Source organism: Martes martes (genome assembly GCF_963455335.1).
Source record: "Martes martes genome assembly, chromosome: 15".
NCBI classification, from domain to species: Eukaryota; Metazoa; Chordata; class Mammalia; order Carnivora; family Mustelidae; genus Martes; species Martes martes.
The window spans coordinates 45741578-45761483 of record NC_137903.1 but is presented as its reverse complement, the minus strand read 5'-3'; the positions used below and the strand labels follow the sequence as shown (position 1 = coordinate 45761483).

The 19906-nt window shown below is 43.9% G+C and overlaps 1 protein-coding gene across 1 annotated transcript in view; it reads right to left on the bottom strand.

Moving 5' to 3' along the window:
* Positions 1 to 3157: 3157 nt before the first annotated feature.
* Positions 3158 to 19906, bottom strand: part of AXDND1 (axonemal dynein light chain domain containing 1) — a 95887-nt gene continuing 79138 nt past the window's right edge. The window contains exons 22-26 of the mRNA XM_080823876.1: positions 15023 to 15130; positions 12431 to 12535; positions 7821 to 7903; positions 6708 to 6961; positions 3158 to 3444 (exon numbers count right to left, since the gene is read on the bottom strand). Coding sequence (XP_080680002.1) covers positions 3371 to 3444; positions 6708 to 6961; positions 7821 to 7903; positions 12431 to 12535; positions 15023 to 15130 — 624 coding nt within the window. The 3' untranslated portion in view covers positions 3158 to 3370. The remainder of the gene's footprint in view (positions 3445 to 6707; positions 6962 to 7820; positions 7904 to 12430; positions 12536 to 15022; positions 15131 to 19906) is intronic.

Sequence of the window (19906 nt, the reverse complement as noted above, 5' to 3'; positions counted from 1 at the left end):
TTGGAGTGTATGGTAGGGAATAAGCTGATAAAAGGAGAGAAGGTGTTTCAGTTTGGAGCTGGAGTCCACCATGACCAAAACGACATGGCCATGAGAGTGGCACGAGTCTATGGCAGATTCTGTGACAGTGGTGTTCGGGCACTTGGCAATGGGCAGGGACTCTTGGGTCTGTCCAGACCTGCATTTGCCCTGCAGGCACGGGACTGAATGGCTGGCGGCCTGCAGGTCGTTGGCACTCCAGCTCACCAGAGAGGGGTCAGCTCGAAGGAGGCTTTGCAGGCCCTCATTAAAAACTTCAAGGCCCACCCTGGCTCCCCAGGAGAATCAGCGTGGTGCTGGAGCCCTGCAGTCTGGACTCTCCTAAATCGGGGAGGCCCAGCCTATGCGTCTGCATCCGGGCTCTCTGAGGGCCAGGTCAGGATGGCTAAGGAGGTACAATCCTCCTTATTAGATTCTTCCTGGTGGCTTCAGTGTTCTTTGGCAGAGTCCGCTGGGTCTGTGAAGTTCTGATGTGTCTAGAATTTTGGCTTGTGTGCCCATGCATTTACTCAGTGGTTGAGCGGGCAATTAAGTAGAGGATACAGAAATCAGATCCTTTAAAAAGAGGGGTCATCAACTGCACATCCAGCTTTTCCTGACTGGGAGAGGCAAGAGAGCACCGTAACCGCGAACTTGGGTCCTGCTGCTAGATGCCACTCACTCCAGACTCACGAGATGTGTGACCGTAACCGCGCTACTCATCCTGGCAGCACTGGGGATAAAAGTATAACCCACATCAGAGTTGTTGTGATTGAATGAGAGAACATATGAAGCGCTTAGTACAGTGCTTACACGAAGTAAATCCTCAGGAAATGACTGTTACTGTTTTTCTAGTTTTACCCCAGTAGCTCTAAATGGCAGTGATCTGGCTGGATCCGGTTGGAAGTCTGGCCCCTCCAGAGGGCCCCCCATGCTCCCATGGTTGCCCTGAGGGCCAGCAGCTCCTGCCCCCAGGGTGCTTGCTCTTGGACAGAACCAGGTTAAGAACTGGCACGGGGGTCTCTTGTGTTAGAATCCCACCTCACTATTTCAAGCATTTGTTTTAAAGGTGTGCAGCTCATTGAGCTGTGCGCCTCTGTCTGGACATCTGAGCAGAGTGGCTGGTCTCCCCTTGCACAAGCAGGACAGCCTCCCCTGGCAGCCCAGCCACCAGCCGCGTGCGCCATACTCCCCTCCCTCCACTCTGCCTGGGAGCCCGGCGCAGGGTCCCTCGGAGAAGGTGTGGCAAGGTCTGGAGGACTCGCTCAACCTTCCCACCCATCAGCTGCTTGGGAAAGCAGAGCTGCCTGAGTGAACTTTCAGGGAGTGCCGGTGCAGACACCTTTCCTGTAGCACCCCGCTTTTTAAAACCTCCTAACATCTGTGATGCCCTCTCACCACCACCCTCATTTTCTTCTGGGTATTTCCTTTGCCCACACTGTGTTCTAGTTTGGTGGAACAGTAGAGCACATCAGGCTCCTTGCTCCGTGGGGAGCCTGCTTCTCCCTCTGCCTGCTCTGCCCACTGCTCTCCCTGCTCATGCGCTCTCTCTAAAAAACAAATAAAATCTTAAAAAAAAAGAAAAAAGAAGTATTCAGAAAGCCGCCCAAAAAGCCTCCAAATTTGCTAGAATCACCTAAGAATCTCTTTGGGAAAGCAGAGGGCGAGGACTATAAGCGCGAGCTCACAGTGTCAGCTCCGGCTTTCAGCGGGGCCGCGAGCACAGCCGACTGTCTGAAGTCATGTTTTCCTCCCTCAGACTTCAAGAGTCATCCGCTGGGCTGAGGTGGACAGAACCCATGCATTTTTTTAAACCCCTACACTACATCCTACACTACTTTGATGATGGCCAAGGTAGGCCTGGCCCAGGACTGGGCTGAAAATGGCTGGGGACTCCGGGTTACAGGGTTTCTGAGGCTTAGGCAACAGGCAAGGGTCTAAAATTCCAGGAGATAAATTCAAAAAACACCAAATATGTGGAGCCAAAGCAGGTGCATAGGTGTTTGGAGCCAGAAATCAGAGTAAATCTAAGTGTCCCAGGAGCAGTGAGGAAGGAGTCCTTGCCAAGTGCTGGCCCCAAATGTCCACTTGTCACTCGCAACTTATTTTTGCCGGTTAGTCCATCTCTAATGCCTCGATGGATCCGGGGTCATGAACAGAGCAGACAAGTGAGGTGATCAAAGCAAAAAATGGCGATTCTGGGTGAATCTTCAACAGCTTTCTTAAATTTCAGTTCAATCTTCCGTCCTCACCCTGTGAAGGAAACCATCTGAGCAGTGGCCTGGTGACCCATCACCACTGTCAACTATCCAGACACAGGTCCAGTAAGCAGTGGGCTCCGACACCCACCAGTTCTGTGACCTTAGGGAGTCTTATAACCATTCGCAAGGGAGGGGGCGGGGTTCAGTTTCATCTTCTGAGAAATGGGGATAATAACAGCATCTCCCCCATCTTCTTTGTAGGGTTATTGTGAAAATCAAATCATAAAAGTGCCTGAAATCTGAAAGAAAGAAATCTGAAAATGCTGCCCAAACCCAAGAACATTATCAGGCTCCTCTCTTTTATTATTATTATTATTTTTTTAAATTTATTTATTTATTTATTTGACAGAGAGAGATTACAAGTAGGCAGAGAGACAGGCAGAGAGAGAGAGAGAGGAGGAAGCAGGCTCCCCACCAAGCAGAGAGCCCGATGCGGGACTCGATCCCAGGACCCTGAGATCATGACCTGAGCCGAAGGCAGAGGCTTAACCCACTGAGCCACCCAGGCACCCCAGGCTCCTCTCTTTTAAATTGTAAAAAATAATCCTTTGTATTTGCCACTCTTCTCTGCAGAGTTCAGAGTCTTCAAAAAGCATTATTTTTTTTAAGATTTTTATTTATTTATTTGACAGACAGAGATCACAAGTAGGCAGAGAGGCAGGCAGAGAGAGGAAGGGAAGCAGGCTCCCTGCTGAGCAGAGAGCCCGATGTGGGGCTCAATCCCAGGACCCCGGGATCATGACCCGAGCCGAAGGCAGAGGCTTTAACCCACTGAGCCACCCAGGCACCCCAATCAAAAAGCATTATTTTCTTGACAGGAACTGGCACTTTTCACAGACCTCTGTAAGGAAATCATTTGAAGAAGCCAGCAAATTTTTGAACAAGCAATTTTTAATCTGGAAAATAAACTAACACACTTATTCCCTACAGCCTTCACTGTGACTTTCAAAGAGAAAATGTTCTTGGGTTGTACGTCGTGACTTCTCTAGTAGCTGTTACACGGGGAGTCCCTCCAGCTGAGCTCCAGTCAGCTGAGTAGCTCACAGAGATCAGTGAGGGGAGCCCTGCTGAAGTCAGGCGCCCTAAGGATGCTACTTGGGCTTGGTCTTGGATTTAGTCCGAGCTCTGGGTTTAGGGTTGAGAGGACCTTCCTTACGTTGTACCTCTGAAAAGACAAAAGCAATCAGAGTATTGAGTAACGAGATCTAATATTTACTAAGACTTTTAACTTTAAAAACCATTTTTAAAATTCCATTCTACCTGAGTAACTCCCAAGCTACAAACAGGCAGTGTGCACAAAATTTGACTCTACGTTGGTTACTGGGATTCAGAATGCGTCTTCCCCAATTTTTAAAAAAGATTTTATTTTATCTATTTGACAGACAGAGATCACAAGTAGGCAGAGAGGCAGGCAGAGAGAGAGGGAAGCAGGCTCCCCACTGAGCAGAGAGCCTGATGCAGGGCTCGATCCCAGGACCCTGGGATCATGACCTGAGCCAAAGGCAGAGGCTTTAACCCACTGAGCCACCCAGGCACCCCACATTTTCCCAAATTTAAAGTGTAGTTAGTGAGTTACCTGAGTTCTGGGTCCTGGAAAAGAGGACTATGTGGTCAAGGAGAATAGAGAAACAGAAAGAACACTGCCGCCTTCCCTCTATAGATATCCCAAACTTGGCGGAAAAAAATTTCAAAGACAGCTAGTATCCAACATCCTCCCACACCCATTCTGCACTCCTGTTCTGTCTCCTGGTCCGTCTCCTGGTCCCTCTCTCCAGTCTCCTGTGCACAGATCCGACTCAGGCCCGGCCTCAGGGATGGGGGCAGGAGGCCTCCCGCCATAAGCCGGCTCTCCCCGGCTGCTCCGTGACACCAAGCTTCTCACTTTGAATCCTTCTGACTGGCTGCCTCCACCTCCATCCCACATGCGGTCATCTTGTTCACACCCTTGTCTTGCTCTGAGTGTCTCTCCCTGCTCCTAGCTCCTAACTGCAGGCTTCACCGAGATCAGAGTCTGAGCCACTACTCATCTTCCTAAACGTCCCTCTGGATTCCTGTCTTCATTCATGGCTCAGAGCAAAATGATTTGCTAATTATTAAAAAGACTGACACAAAAACAAAAACAAATATGTCTTCTGCTCCGTCCAGATCTTCCCCTTGCCCAGCATGTACAAGCCTCTCTCCTCCACTATATGTAACTGTCCGTTCTTCACCGCACAGCTCTCGAGGGAAATGTGATCTCATGCTTGAGGTCGCACGCATATGATGCTGCATGTGCCACGGGAGACTCGCATTACTCGGGGTGGAGGTGGGGTGTCTGCATTTTTCAAAGGAGCTGCCTGCTAGCCCTAAGGAATGTCCAACTTCTGGATTTTCTGGAGAAAATGTTCAGGTCTCCTGCATGGCATGGGAAGGGCCTAAGGAGCTGATTCCCCTAAGGTTTGCAGAGCCTCTCCTTCACCTCTGAGCACCCCCATCCCTGGCAATGACTCTGAAGGAATATTTGGAAAGAGGGTGAAGGGTGGCTATGTTTGTGTAGGTAATTGTTTATAGGATGGGGACTAATGTATATAGTTTTCCTCTGCTTAAAATTTTTAATACTTTCCATTCTGGATTTATCCTCATTCCCAAGATCTTTATGGAAATGGACGAAGATAACATCACTCATTCCATACTGAGGTAACCTCTCCAGTTTAACATGGTTACTTTTGCATGGTTTGCATGTTTATCTTTCTGTAATCTGGAAAAAGCCTAGTTTTCAAATTATCAGGATAAAATTACACAGTTTAATGAAAATTTTTTAAGCCATGAAAACTATCTCACGTAAATTCAAAGGATTGTCATGCTTGGAATAATTACATCTTACCAGTTGAGAGATAACAGAAGGAGAGAAAATACACTCAGGCTGATGACAGTACAGACACACCGAACCTGGGTGGGAGGCCGTGGGGCGCTGGCTAAGTGACCGCTTTGGCTGGGGGCATAGATGAAGACTGGGGTGACAGAGAAACAGAAGTCGCTATTCTCCCTGTCCTATCCCTTCTACCAGGAGTTGTCCTGGGAACATACTAAAGGGTGAAGGTGAGAGTAAATATAAAAAACCAGCCTCCAATCCTGGGGATACTGAGAACTACCCAAAGGCAGGTAATCGCACTAATTAGAGATAAGAAAGTAAAGAGTTAAATTCGTTTTCCCATAGAATAATGGCAATTATTTTCATAGAAAATCAAACAAGTATCAAAAACCAAAGTCAAAATTCCCCACAAACCTCCATCAACCAGAGACAATGTCTATCAATATTTGGATACAATTTCCTTCTGGTCTTTTTTCTAGCTTTAAAAAAGTATGTTTTCTTGCATTTGATATTTACACATAAGAATTTCCGGGGCACCTAGGTGGCACAGTCATTTAAGCATCTGACTCTTGGTTTCAGCTCAGGTTATGATCTCAGGGTCGTTAGATCAAGCCCTGCATCAGGCTCTGCGCTCAGTGTGGAGTCTGCTTGGGTTTCTCTCTCCTCTGCCCCTCTGCTCATTCTCATTTCTCTCTGTCTCTCTGTCTGTCTCTCTCTGTCCCTAAGATAAATTTTAAAAAAGAATTTCTTGGGGCACCTGGGTGTCTCAGTTGATGAATCGTCTACCTTCAGCTCAGGTCATGATCCCAGTTTTCTGGGATTAAGCCCCATATTGGGCTCCCTGTTCAGCAGGGCATCTGCTTCTCCCTTTGCCCATCACCCTGCTTGTGCTCTCTCTCTCTCTCAAATAAATAAAATCTTTTAAAAAAATTTCCATGTCATTATAAACCATTTTAATAGTGGTATAATATTCAAGTATATTAGTATAACATAATTTATTTAACCTTTCTTCCATGATTGGAGAGGTAGGTTCGCTTCTATTATATACAATGATACATCGAACATTTTTGTGCATTAATCTTTTTTTCTATATTTAGGATTATTTCTTTGGACTAGATCATCAAGAGTAAAATTATTAGGTCACAGGTCAAAGTAGACCCATGTATTTAAGGGATATCTATACATATGCTCAAATTATTACCTGAAAAAGTTATATTCTATCCACCCACAAGTATTATCTATAAAACTGTTTTCCCCTTCTGACTAGCATTATAATCTTTTGTTTTTAAAAATCTTTGCAAGGTTTAGAAGCTAAACTTGTATCTTACATTAGTTTCTTAGCCTACAATTGTTAGTCACTTTGTTTTCTTTTTGTGAGTTGTCTGATTAAGATAGTTATACAGTTAAATGTATGTGTAAGATAGTTATACAGTTAAATATGTGTATATTCCTATGAAAAATATGAACCAGTAAATCAGTACTAAGGATATTAATATTCTTCTAAGATATTTGTGACCCAAACATGTTTTGTTTCATGAATATAACCTAAATGAAGAAAATAAGAAAGCTAGCCTCACCTCTCTTTAGAGATTTTGGCGAATGTTCTACTGGCTTGATTTCTTCATCATCGTCATCTTCTTCATCATCTTCTCTGTCTTCTCTTTCTCCTTCATTTTCTTCTTCTCTTCCTTCAAACTCCTTCTGTCTAGAACTCGTCAAAATAGTCTCTAATTCTCTCTCCAGGTCTTTATTTCTTATAAGGGCGTAATGAAGTTTCTCATTTACATCATCAAACTTCTCCTCTGCTTGTCTGGCTCTGCTTTCAACCTCTCTGATGGGGACAGAGTCCAGAGAAACACAACAAAATGGAAAGGTTTGAAAAAGTATCTTTCACATACAGAAACTCATTGTCTAGAAGAGGCAGTAGAATTGGTTAACTGCATCTGAAAGGTACACATAAGGGAGGCAGCAGCATCAATCCTTAGGCAAGAACTGGGGTCTTGGATGCTACTCTGGGTGGTAATGTCAGCATGGCAGTCATGCTGTGATTTAAGAACGCAATGTATTTATCAGCTCTTAGTGAAATCTGACTTTTGGGTATTTGGATCCATCAATAGCCAAGGAACCCCTTTTCCAGGAGCTAATTTTGGCTTCTCTTCATTGATGTGATCCAACAAACTAAATCCAGTGGTTTTCCTTCTTTGTCAGCACCTCTAAAACCGGATTTTACAGTCAAGAAAACTAGTTTGAAATGCTCTTCTTACTTCCTCGAGCACATGGTCTATGTCTACGTGGCTATGCTCTTCTCTCGGCATTCTTGACCATCTTAACTATACCACCCTTCCTATTCTTTGGCGTATGTAGCATTCTTTCTTGCACAGAGTAGTTTCTCCCAGTTTCACTCCTGTCTCTAGCTCATCTCTTAGAAACAGACTGGATGGATCACTCCTAACACCCTATTCCCCATATACACACACTTCCACTTCCTCCATCTCCACTGTGGGTGAGGATGGTGTTCCTACGAGAGCAGTAGAATTCATTGCCTCCAGCAGAAGATCTGGAGGCACTGATCCCACTAATAAGGATAAAAGAAGCAGAAGAAACAAAGGTAGATCGAGAGGTGTGGATTCCTCAGCAACACCTCCTGGCCAACAATCTTTGTAATTACCATTGTGGTGCCTCATACTCACAATAACTTCTCCTGTGTGCGTTCAATGATAGCCATTGCTTCAAAATACTTTGGGGCCAATGTGCCTTGCTTTGCTGATTCTCTCTGACAAAGGAAATGTGTACTATGAATGAACTGTGAGTCGCAACAGTTAATACTCTACTTCTTCGGGATGTTCTGGACCAAATCTTTCAGAATATTTTTTTCTACCATCCATATTTATATAGTAGATGATTAAGCACAATCTTAACACCAAAAAAGAGTAGGAACACCTGTGGCCACATAGCATACCGGCTTCCAAATTATTCATGCTACAGGTGGAAAAATTTTAATTAAAATTGTAAAAAATGCAGGGAAAATAATATCAACAAAAAGAAACAAGGAAGAAAAGGCGTAAAAATAAAGAGAAGGGTAAACATGCTCCTGAAATAAATCAAGTTAATGATCAAAGAGATTAACTCTATTCTTCTTAATAACTCACTTCATTAAGCTCCTAACATCGCAAAATCCAGTCAGGTCTTTCAGTTTCTTAGAGAACTTCATAAATATCAAGGCAGAGAAAATATGAAGGAAAAGATACCTCTTTCATTTATTTTGACTCTAAATACATTCCAGGGAACAAAATAAGAGGAAGGTAAAAGAAGGTATTTAGAAAACCAAAATTATAAGCATATTTAAAAATAAGTATTATACCATGTTTCCCAGAACTGTGCACTTCCTTGTTAACTGAAGTATTGTTGGCACATGATGCTTCATTACTTTCGGGTGTACAGCAGGCTGACTGGACAAATCTCAACATTACGCTGTGCTCACCACAGGTGTAGCTACCGCCTGTCACCACAGAGCGCTACTACATGTCCCCGGCTATATTCCCTATGCCCTACCTTTCATCCCCATGACTTATTCATTCCATCACTTGAAGCCTGAAACTCTTGAGTCCCCTTCAGCCCTTTTTGCCCAGAACTGTGTTTAAAATCTCATTTATCCATGCTTCCCAGCCTGAGTCACGTAAAAGGTAAGCCCCACATGACAGATGGAAAGGGAGACGTTTAGGGTAGGCAGCCTGCCATCCTCACAGAAGGATCTAGTGGGGTAAAGCAAACCCCTCATCGAGGCCTCTTCCTTCCCCACCACACATCCCAGTGCACCCTGCTAGCTTTTTCTAAAGGAAAACCAGAGAAAAGAAACGATGTTAAACATGCTCACTTTTACTCTCCCTCTTCTACTCTCTTATTTTCCCAGTCACCTATTCTCCTCTTTCTGTTTTGCTCCCTTTCCTTGGGTAGTTCATTTGGGAAGTAAATGGTGATCACTGTCCAGCCTGGACCGGCACATGCCACTAACTTAGTTGTTCTTTGAGCCCAGAAGAATGGTTTTCAGAGCAGAGGGTTCTAGAACTGGAATTCCACACATGGCTTCTAGCTGTATGAAACAACTTGATCGGTAGGAGCCAGAGTAAAGCAGGACTGTACTCTGTACATGTGATCCTTCAGACTCCACGGTCACTCAAGAGATGAGCAGTGCGCCCTAGAGCTGCATGGGTCTGGACTATGTGGGTCCGCTTTTACGTGGATTTTTTACGGTCCGCTACTATAATGTATTTTCTCTTCCTTATGATTTCCTTAATAACATTTCCTTTCCTCTAGCTTACTTCATTGTAAGAATACAGTAAATAACACAGAACATACAGAATGTGTGTTCATTCACTGTTTATGTTCTCCGTAAGGCTTCGGGTCAACAGTGGGCTGGTGGTCGTTAACACTGGCCTCATGGCTCTTGGCAGTAACTGCCTCACCCCCCCCCCTTGTTTGTGCCAATCTGCTGTAGCTTTGCACGTGGTCTCGGACTCCCATTCTGTCTTTGGCCTTTTTGACTCGGTCTTCCTCTGGTTTGACTCTACTTACGGGCTTCCAACTGGACAGTATCTCTAGTTTGGGTCTATCTCAGGGAAGATCTGGCTCTAGGCCCAGCTCCTGGGGATCCAAGCACTGACAAAGCACCTCATCAGCTTTGGACGTATTTTCTAGAGCCACCAATTCCAACGGCCTTTCCCTGTTGCTGTTACAAAATAGGTAAATTAGTTGGTGCTCTGGCGTACGCAGTTGGTGAGAGGGAAACACAGGCGTCTAAGGGCCACCTTCAGTCCAATAACAGAGGGAAAGGCAGAAAGTTTAATCTTATGTTAAAAATACTGCTGATGCCCCCAAGTCTGGCCCCTGTTCACCCTTCCCTAGTTCACAGGTGATCCAGCAAACTCTCCCATCTCCCTCACACAATGAACCCTTAACAGACAGCAGGAATCTATGGTGTGAAGAAGAGCCAGAGAGAGACTGTTCCTGACACCTTGCTTGTTGGGGTCGCTGAGCTGTAGGCAACTCTACTCCTGCAGTCAAGCCGCAGCACCTGGGGGCCAGGGTCGCTCCGAGCACTTCCAGTATTGCCCCTGGGAGAGCTGATGGGTTTAGTCACCCCCTGGCTCCTCCAGCCAGCTGAGATGTTACAGAATTCTGGCTGCTTGTCCTGCAGCAACAGTGTTGGAATGATTGTGGCTCAGAGAGGGTCCCAAGCGGGGCTGTGCAACAAGGTTCTTGAACTGGGCTGCATCTGAAGGCAGAGCAGCCTTCTCCCAGGAGAGGCAGCGGGAAAGTCAGTGCAACTTAATGGGAAAACCAGTGAATCGAGCCCAGCACCAAATTGGGCGTGACCATTTCAGGCACAGCAGGCCAAGTCCTGTACATGGGGTCTGCTTTGAGTACAATCCTCAGGAATTCTCACAAAGCGCTACCTCCCAGCTAATTGAGGAACATTTTGTATACTGGATGGTCCAGCCCCATTATGGTGAATACTAGGCATCAGGTAATGGTATGAATGAGGCCAAGCCCCTAGTCTGCCCAAGCTGGTGGTGACTTACCACCCCTCCTGCTGAGCTATCACTCATATCACAACGCTCAGAAAATCCCATCCGGAGTCACCTGCAGAAGGGGTTAGTAACTGAAAACTCCATGCTTAGGTCTGTAGCTTCTCAGGGGTCTGGAGCCATTTCTCACTAGAAACCTGGCGCCCCTCTATCTCTTGGAGCTCCCCAGTTTCACAGCTCAGTTCCCAGCGACATGACAGGTTACACGTGCACACCACAGATTTTCTGCTTCCCGAGCCCTTCTTTTTTCCTTTTCCTCCCTAGTGTTAATCAAACGTACTGCCTCCTGGGAGTTGTGTTCTTAGACCAGCAGGAAAAGCAAAGATCTTCAGTGATCTAGAGGAGCAGCATTAGCAAACTTCCAGAGCCTGGAGCTAGACTTTCTGGGCAACATCGGCCTCAGGTGAGCTAGTCACGCGGCACCACACCCTGTCAGATGGAAAGGTCCTGGAGAAGGAGCCCCCCACCATCAAAAACAAGCACCAGGCCCCCCCCAACCCCCACCCTGACTATAGGCTGTTTTCCTGCCTGCTTCCCACCTGTCTTGAGGATCATCGGGGAGGTTTGACCCTGACTCCTAGCCTGGGTGGCACAGCAGGGGAGAAACTGAGGCAGGAAGGCTTGGGTGGGATCGGGTGGGGGGGGAGCTCGTTAAACAGATTAAACGGTGTTACTCTTTATCTTCCTTTTCCTTACAGGGCTTAGGGCCCTGCTTTCTCTTACATCCTTGCCTCACCCAGTCTTAAAAGACTGATAGATTAATATACTATACGAAAAACTTGTTGAAAAGATGTAACTTGGGGAGAATGTGATTGCAAACCCTCTCGGCGTTGCTCTCACCCCAGTTTGCACCTCCCTGACTCTCCACGTGGTTTCTCCCAGCTCTTCCTACAAGAGTTGGAACCTATTTTCAACAACCTCCCTGGACACGCATCCCTGCAATCTGCCTCCCCTCTGGGCCACACCTCTGCCTCGGTCATCCCGCTGTCGTCTGCTGCCACCCTCAGTCCGGCTCCCACCCCTCCACGTGCGCCTGACTACCCAGGTGGATCAGATCTCTAACAGTCAAGTGGTTCTTAACTTTGAGGCTAAGAAATTTGACTAAGTCTACGGGTTTCTGGTACCTGCCTCCCCCGCAAGGACATGCACAGTAGAAACATACACGCAAAATGCTATATGCCATTTCAGGGGATTAATGGGATCAAGGCATGACAACCTTTACAGAGAGGCATATCAATCTAGAACTGAAATCTAGAACTGACTTAAGTCTAACATAGTCCTAGAACTTTCTGTGGAAGAATTTTAAATCTGTTTTCCTGCTGAGTTTGTAAAGTTTTCCAATTTCCCAATAATTCTTGTGCTCAGAGGTATATGCTAATCACAGTTCTCAATAGAGTCTGCTGAATGAATTCATTTAAAAAAATAGGTCAAATTTTGACGAGGATATTGTTAAATTAAGGAAGGCAATGAAATGCTAATTTTAAAATGAGGTTCAAAGAAGAGAACGAGAAGTTTTTTATAAAGTTAAGGTAAAAAACAAGAGTTTTCCAGAGATGATGCTGGAAAGAAAAAAATCTGAAAAATGCATTATGTAGGAGCTCCTGGCCCTCCTGGAGCTAAAAGTTATGTTAAATCTGTATCATTTTTACATAATGTTAAATTTCTTAGCTTTTTTCTCTGGTTTTGAATTTCCTACTTGGGTTTCAGATACATACCCAGGAAGAGAATATATTTGCTTCAAATAGAGGTTTGGAATGAATATTTTCATCTTTTTCAATTACTCGAATGAGTTTTTCCTCCTCCTTGGATGTTGAAGGCTTCTAGGGCACAGAAACACGAAGGACCCGTTAGCGAGCTGGTGTGTGACTCAGTGGCATGGCAAGTTCCCCAGAGCAATGTCTGAAGCTTTAATCTTCCATTTGCGTTAGTCATTCAACAAGCATTTTTGAAGACTTATAGCAAACACTGAGAAATTAGTGGGGATGGGGAAGTGGAGACCAGGGGAGACAATGGTGACAGAAACAAAGAGGATGTCTTCCAGACCCCAGGAATTCACGGCACAGTAGGAGAGATGGACCAGAAAATAATTACGGTATGCATGATTGGTGTGTTCCAAAAGCTTTGTGCACCCAGAAAAGGGCCCTAAATTCTGCCTAGACACTCAGGGAAGTTTTTACAGAGAAACTTATCTGGAGACCAAACAAGACTTTGTAACATAGGGGCTCCTGGGTGGCTCAGTCAGTTAAGGGTCTGCCTTCAGCTCAGGTCATGATCCCAAGGGATCGATCCCTGCATCGAGCCCTGCATCGGGATCCCTGCTCTGTGGGAAGCTGTTTTCTCTCTCCCACTCCCCCTGCTTGTTTTCCCTTTCTTGCTGTCTCTTCTGTGTCAAAAAAATAAATAAAGGGACCCCTGGGTGGCTCGGTTGGTTGGGTGGCTGCCTTCGGCTCAGGTCATGATCCCAGCGTCCCGGGATCGAGTCCCACATCCGGCTCCTTGCTCGGCAGGGAGCCTGCTTCTCCCTCTGCCTCTGCCTGCCACTCTGTCTGCCTGTGCTCACTCTCTCTCTCTAACAAATAAATAAATTTTAAAAAATAAATAAATAAATAAAATCTTATTAAAAAGAAAAAAAAGACTTTGTAACATAGAAAGGAAAGGGCCAGAACTAAGGCCACAAGAGGAGGAAAAGAGGAAATGCATTACACATTTAAAAGGTATGACAGAATTTAGTGCCCAAATAACACTGCTTTCCATTTATTTTGTGCCTTCTATATCCCAAGCACTGTACCAGAAATAAAACAGAAAATGCTGGCCAAAAGAGGCTTAGGTATTGTATAAAATTTTTCTTCTGCTGTCTAGCATGTATCATGGGTCTAGAGGACCTAGGTCACAGCCTGGGATCATGCCAACATTCAAACTATTCAGAGAGGAAACATCAAGGAAGTAAGTTAAGACAGTCTAGAGAGTGTTCGGTGATCTTGAGTTCTGAGAGCCAAGGACAGTCGTAGTCAACCCAGGAATCAGCAAGGGCTCTTATGCCAGACCAGTCTGGTTTGGCATAAGACCAGACTAACACTGGTTCCGCCACTTACAGCTTTCTGACTTAGGGTAAGTCAGAGTCAACCTTTCTAAGCTTCTTATTTATAAAATGGGGCAGTAATTTTTACCTTGAGGTTGTGTTGTATAGATAAGAAGTAACACATGCAGAACATATAGCTCAAGGTAGGTATTCAATTATTTGTAGTTATCATTGCATTTTTATCACCATCATCATCATCATCATCATTATCATTATAAATGCCCCAGAAAGGGTTTTATGACTACAAATGTCCCAGGAGGTGTAGAGACAGGGTTAGGAGAAAGGCAGTGCGGAGACGGGCCTGGGAGGAAGGGGAAGGATGCCCAGAATGGAAACTGAAGTGGATACACGGGCACCTGGATGGCTCAGATGGTTGAGCATCAGACTCCTGACCTCAGCTCAGGTTTTCATCTCAGAGTCATGAGTTCAAGCCCCATTAGTTAAAAAAACAAAAGAAGAAGAAAAAATGGAAACATAGAGTTTAAATTACTATTTGAAAAATCCGGTAATGAAAGGACAAAGAAACAGCATCAGGGTGAGAGGTAGATTGTGTAGGTAATGGGAGAACAGGTGTGAATGAGGCTGATGGGAAGTGACCGATTTTTGAAAAGGAAAAGCATACCCCTACCTTCGAAAATAAAGAGATAAGGGTGTCTCAGATACAGTTAAATCTCTATGAAGAAAGGAAGGGAGCTGAAGTGTTTATTCCAGATGACCTATTTCTATCTTCAATAGTACCTATATATATTCTTTTTTTTTTTTAAGATTATTTATTTATTTAGTTGACAGAGAGAGATCACAAGTAGGCAGAGAGGCAGGCAGAGAGAGAGGAGGAAGCAGGCTCCCCGCTGAGCAGAGAGCCCGACGCGGGGCTCGATCCCAGGACCCTGAGATCATGACCCGAGCCGAAGGCAGAGGCCTCAACCCACCGAGCCACACAGGCGCCCCTCTTTTTTTTTTTTTTTTAAAGATTGTATGTATGTATGTATTTAGAGAGTGTGAGCAAGGGGAGGGGCAGAGGGAGAAGGAGAGAGAGAGAATCTCAAGCAGACTGCACTGAGCATGGAGCCTGACATGAGCCTTGATCTCATGACCCTGAGACCATGAGCTGAGCTGACATTAAGGGTCGGACGCTTAGCCAACTGAGCCATCCAGGCACCTCAGTACTTATATTTATATTCTTTAAAAATATAAAGGGAAAGGGAAATATAATACTAAATCATCTTACCTCTTCTTCCTTTTGCATCTGAAAATTATCCTCCATACTTTCTTCTTCCTCTTCTCTAAAAGTAAAAAGCCTGTCTATTTCAGGTTCAATTAATTCTTTTAAAAAATCCTGTGAGATGAAACAATAGTACGATTATAGTTTAGTGTATATTAATAACTTGTAGTATATACTGGTTATTCACTCAAAAGTATTTAATGAGCACTAATCTTGCAACTGGACACTGTGGTAGGGATAAGGACAAAAAGGGTAATAAGAATACCCCCCCGTCCTCCTACAACCCAGCACCTGCTCTACTGGGTATTTACCCAAAAGATACGAATATAGTGATCTGAAGGGGCACCTGCACCCCAGTGTTTATAGCAGCAATGTCCACAAAAGGCAAACTATGGGAAGAGCCCAGATGTTTGTCAACAGATGAATGGATAAAGAAGATGTGGTATACATATATAATGGAATATTATGTAGCCATCAAAAAAATGAAATCTTGCCATTTGCAATGATACGGATGGAACTACAGGATATTATGTTAAGTGAAATAAGTCAATCAGAGAAAGACAATTATCATATGATCTCACTGATACGTGGAATTCAAGAAACAAGGCAGAGGATCATAGGAGAAGAGAGGAAAAAATGAAAAAGGTGAAACCAGAGAGGGAAACAAACCATAAGAAACTTTTTTTTTTTAATTTTTTTTAAATTTTTTTATTCATAAGAAACTTTTTTTAAAAGATTTTATTTATTGGGGCGCCTCGGTGGCTCAGTGGGTTAAAGCCTCTGCCTTCGGCTCAGGTCATGATCCCAGGGTCCTGGGATCGAGCCCCGCATCGGGCTCTCTGCTCAGCAGGAAGCCTGCTTCCTCCTCTCTCTCTGCCTGCCTCTCTGCCTACTTGTGATCTCTCTCTGTCAAATAAATAAATAAAATCTTTAAAAAAAAAAAAAAGATTTTATTTATTCATTTGACAGACAGAGATCACAAGTAGGCAGAGAGGCGGGCAGAGAGAGAGGAGGAAGCAGGCTCCCTGCTGAGCAGAGAGCCCCATGCGGGGCTCGATCCCAGGACCCTGAGATCATGACCTGAGCCAAAGGCAGAGGCTTTAACCCACTGAGCCACCAAGAAACTCTTAATCATAGGAAACAAACAGAAGGTTGCTGGAGGGGAGGGAGGTGGCGGGATGGGGTAACGAGGTGATGGACATTGGGGAGGGTATGTCTTGTAATGAGCACTGGGTATTATATAAGATTGATGAATCACAGACCTGTACCCCTGAAACAAATAATACATTGTAAGTTAATTAATTGAATTTAAATGAAAAAAAAAAAAAAAAAGAATAGTCCCTGCCCTTAAAAAGCTTAACAATTTAGTGGACAAGAAAATGCTATGGATACATATAGTCACATGGTAGGAGCACCTAATCTATGGTAGTGGATGTGGCTGAAAGAGTGGATTGGTCAGGGGTGCCTGGGTGGCTCAGTTGGTTGGGTGACTGCCTTCGGCTCCGGTCGTAATCCTGGAGTCCTGGGATCGAGTTCTGCATCAGGCTCCCTGCTCAGAAGGGAGTCTGCTTCTCCCTCTGACTCTCCCCTTTCATGCTCTCTCTCTCTCAGGTAAATAAGTAAAATCTTTAAAAATAAAAAAAAGTAAAAAATAAGAGAGTGGATTTGTCAGGAAGGTTTCCTGGAGGACATAATGTCTGAGTTTCTTTTTTTTTTTTTTTTAAGATTTTATTTATTTATTTGACAGAGAGAGATCACAAGTAGGCAGAGAGAGAGGGGGAAGCAGGCTTGCCACTGAGCAGAGAGTCTGATGCGGGGCTCGATCCCAGGACCCTGAGATCATGACCTGAGCTGAAGGCAGAGGCTCAAACCACTGAGTCACCCAGGCACCCCGTCTGAGTTTCTTCTTAAAGGATGAGTAAGGGGAAAAAGATAGCGTGGTTCTAGGCAAAGGATGTTGCATGGGCATGACTAGCTTTTGAGAACAAAAGTAGTTAGTGTAACAGAAACTTACGGGCAGATGGACAGGAGCACAATCATAGAGGAAGGCCTAGAGTGTCATTCCAGGGAAACTGGATTTTATCCTGAAGGCAATGAGTTACTGATAAATTGACTTATCTGGAAAAAAAATTGACTTACCTGTTCTGCATTTTAAAGCAATCACTCTAGCAGCAGGAGAGCAGATTTAAAGAGAAAGAAGGGAGAAAGGGAAAAAGATGGGAAGAAAAAATAAGAGCAGAGAATGAACAGCACAGGGTTGCAGGAATGAAGAAAAGGATAAGGATTCAAGAGATGTTTATGAGTTAACTCTTAGTGCTGGAGAGTTTAGATGACATGGGATGGCTAGGGAAAGGAAGCATCTTGAATGATACCTGGTGAATGGTTCAGGCCACTACACAGATGATAATGCCATTCACAGAGATAATGAACAAAGTTGCATACACGGGTTTAGGAAGATAGGTGAATTCAGACTAGGACATGTGACTTTAAAGTATCTTAAATATATCTAAGTGGAAATACTCAGTAAGATCTAGAGTTTAGATGGAGGCATTTGGTTAAAGATAATCATTTAACATCCATCTGCATTTAGTTGAAGCCAAGGAAGTGAATTGTATCACCAAAGGTGAGGTTATGAAGTTGCTAGAGGATGAGGGTTTAGGACAGGAACCCAGTCACATAAAGGACTAGGGAAGAAGGACAAGCCCGCAACAAAGGCCGGAAGTTGTGTCAGAAGCCTGACAGAACCACCAGAAAAGTCAAAAGAAGAGAAAGAAGGAGTCAACAGTGTTCAGTACCTCAAACAAGTCTACACAAACACTGACTGACAAATGTCGTTCAGTTTATTGCAATGATGTGTATAAAACAGAAGCTAAAAAGAAGTCCAATGCCTATAATAGGAATATGCACAAATAAATGACATAAACTGTATAAGGTATTTTTTAAAAGATTTTATTTATTTATTTGACAGACAGAGATCACAAGTAGGCAAAGAGGTAGGCACAGAGAGAGAGGGGGAAGCAGGCTCCCTGCCGAGCAGAGAGCCCGATGAGGGACTCGATCCCAGGACCCTGAGATCATGACCCGAGCCGAAGGCAGCGGCCCAACCCACTGAGCCACCCAGGCGCCCTATGTAAGATATTTTATACCAATTTTAAATTATGCTGCAGAAATATGCACATGGTATAGAAAAATATTCAAAATATGTTAGGATATTTTTACCAAATAAATTTTTTCCCTGATAATGCTGTAAAATAGACAATACAGAGAAATTAAGAACATAGAAGTCAAACTGTAAACTGCTTGTGATTATGGATGACTTTGTTCTTTGCTTCTTGTGTTTTTCAGTTTCCTTTATACACATGTTAACTTTTAAAAAATACATTTATTTTATTTTTTTGCAGTGTTCCAAAATTCATTATTTATGCACCACACCCAGTGCTCCATGCAATACGTGCCCCTCTTAATACCCACCACCAGGCTCACCCAACCCCCCACCCCCTCCCCTCCAAAACCCTGTTTGTTTCTCAGAGTTCACAGACTCTCATGGTTTGTCTCCACATCTGATTTCCCCAACTCACTTCTCCTCTCCTTCTCCCCATGTCCTCCCTGTTATTCCTTATGCTCCACAAGTAAGTGAAACCATATGATAATTGACTCTCTCTGTTTGACTTATAAAAAATACATTTTTAAAACAAACAAACAAAAATCTCAACTTTCAGAGGTAACAACTGCTATCGGTTTGCTGACTACATTCTTCTAGACTGCCTTATATACATCTAACATTTAATGTAAATAAGATAATCACATTTGTTGCATTCCATAATCTGCTTTTTTCAAGCCAATCCCCTACTGATGAACATTTATATTGTTTCCAGTGCAGATGTCCCTGACTTATGATGGTTTAACTTAAAATTTTTACAACACGAACATGATATACATTCAGTAGAAACTGTACTTTGCATTTTTATTTTTAATCTTTTTCCAGGCTAACACTATGTGGTTCAACTCTCTTTCATGATTCTGGGCAGTGGCAGTGACCCACAGCTTCTAGTCAGCCTCATGATCATAAGAATAACCAACCGTTACACTTAGAACCATTCTGTTTTTCACTTTCAATACAGTTTTCAATAAATTACATGAGATATTCAGGGGCGCTTGCATGGCTCAGTTCATTGAGGATGGACTCTTGGTTTTGGCTTTGGTCATGACCTCAAGGGTCTTGGGGTCAGGCTCCAAACTCAGCAGTGAGTCTGAAAGATTCTCTCCCTCTGCCCCTCCCCCCTCAAAAAGTTAAATTCCTAAAAAAAAAAAAAAAATTCCATGAGATATTCAACATTTTATTATAAAATGGGCTGTGGTTAGATGATTTTGCCCAACTATAAATTAATGTAAGTATTCAAAGCACAATGAAGGTAGGCTAGGTTAAAGCTATGATGTTGGATAGGTTAAGTGTGTTAAATACATTTTTGACTTACAATATTTCAAACTTACAATGGGTTTATTGAGACATAACCCCAACATAAGTCAAGGAAGATCTGTATTTTGCTATTAAAAATAATGCTGTAACTAGCATTCTTCTTTATTTATTTAACTCCAATATAATTAACATAGTGTTATATTACAATATATTGATTCAACAATTCTATACATTACTCAGTGCTCGTTGTGATAAGTGGGGCTATAAGGGAATTACTTTTTTTTTTTAAAGATTTTATTTATTTGTTTGACAGAGAGAGATCACAAGTAGGCAGAGAGGCAGGCAGAGAGAGAGAGAGAGGGAAGCAGGCTCCCTGCTGAGCAGAGAGGCCAATGCGGGACTCGATCCCAGGACCCTGAGATCATGACCTGAGCTGAAGGCAGCGGCTTAACCCACTGAACCACCCAGGCGCC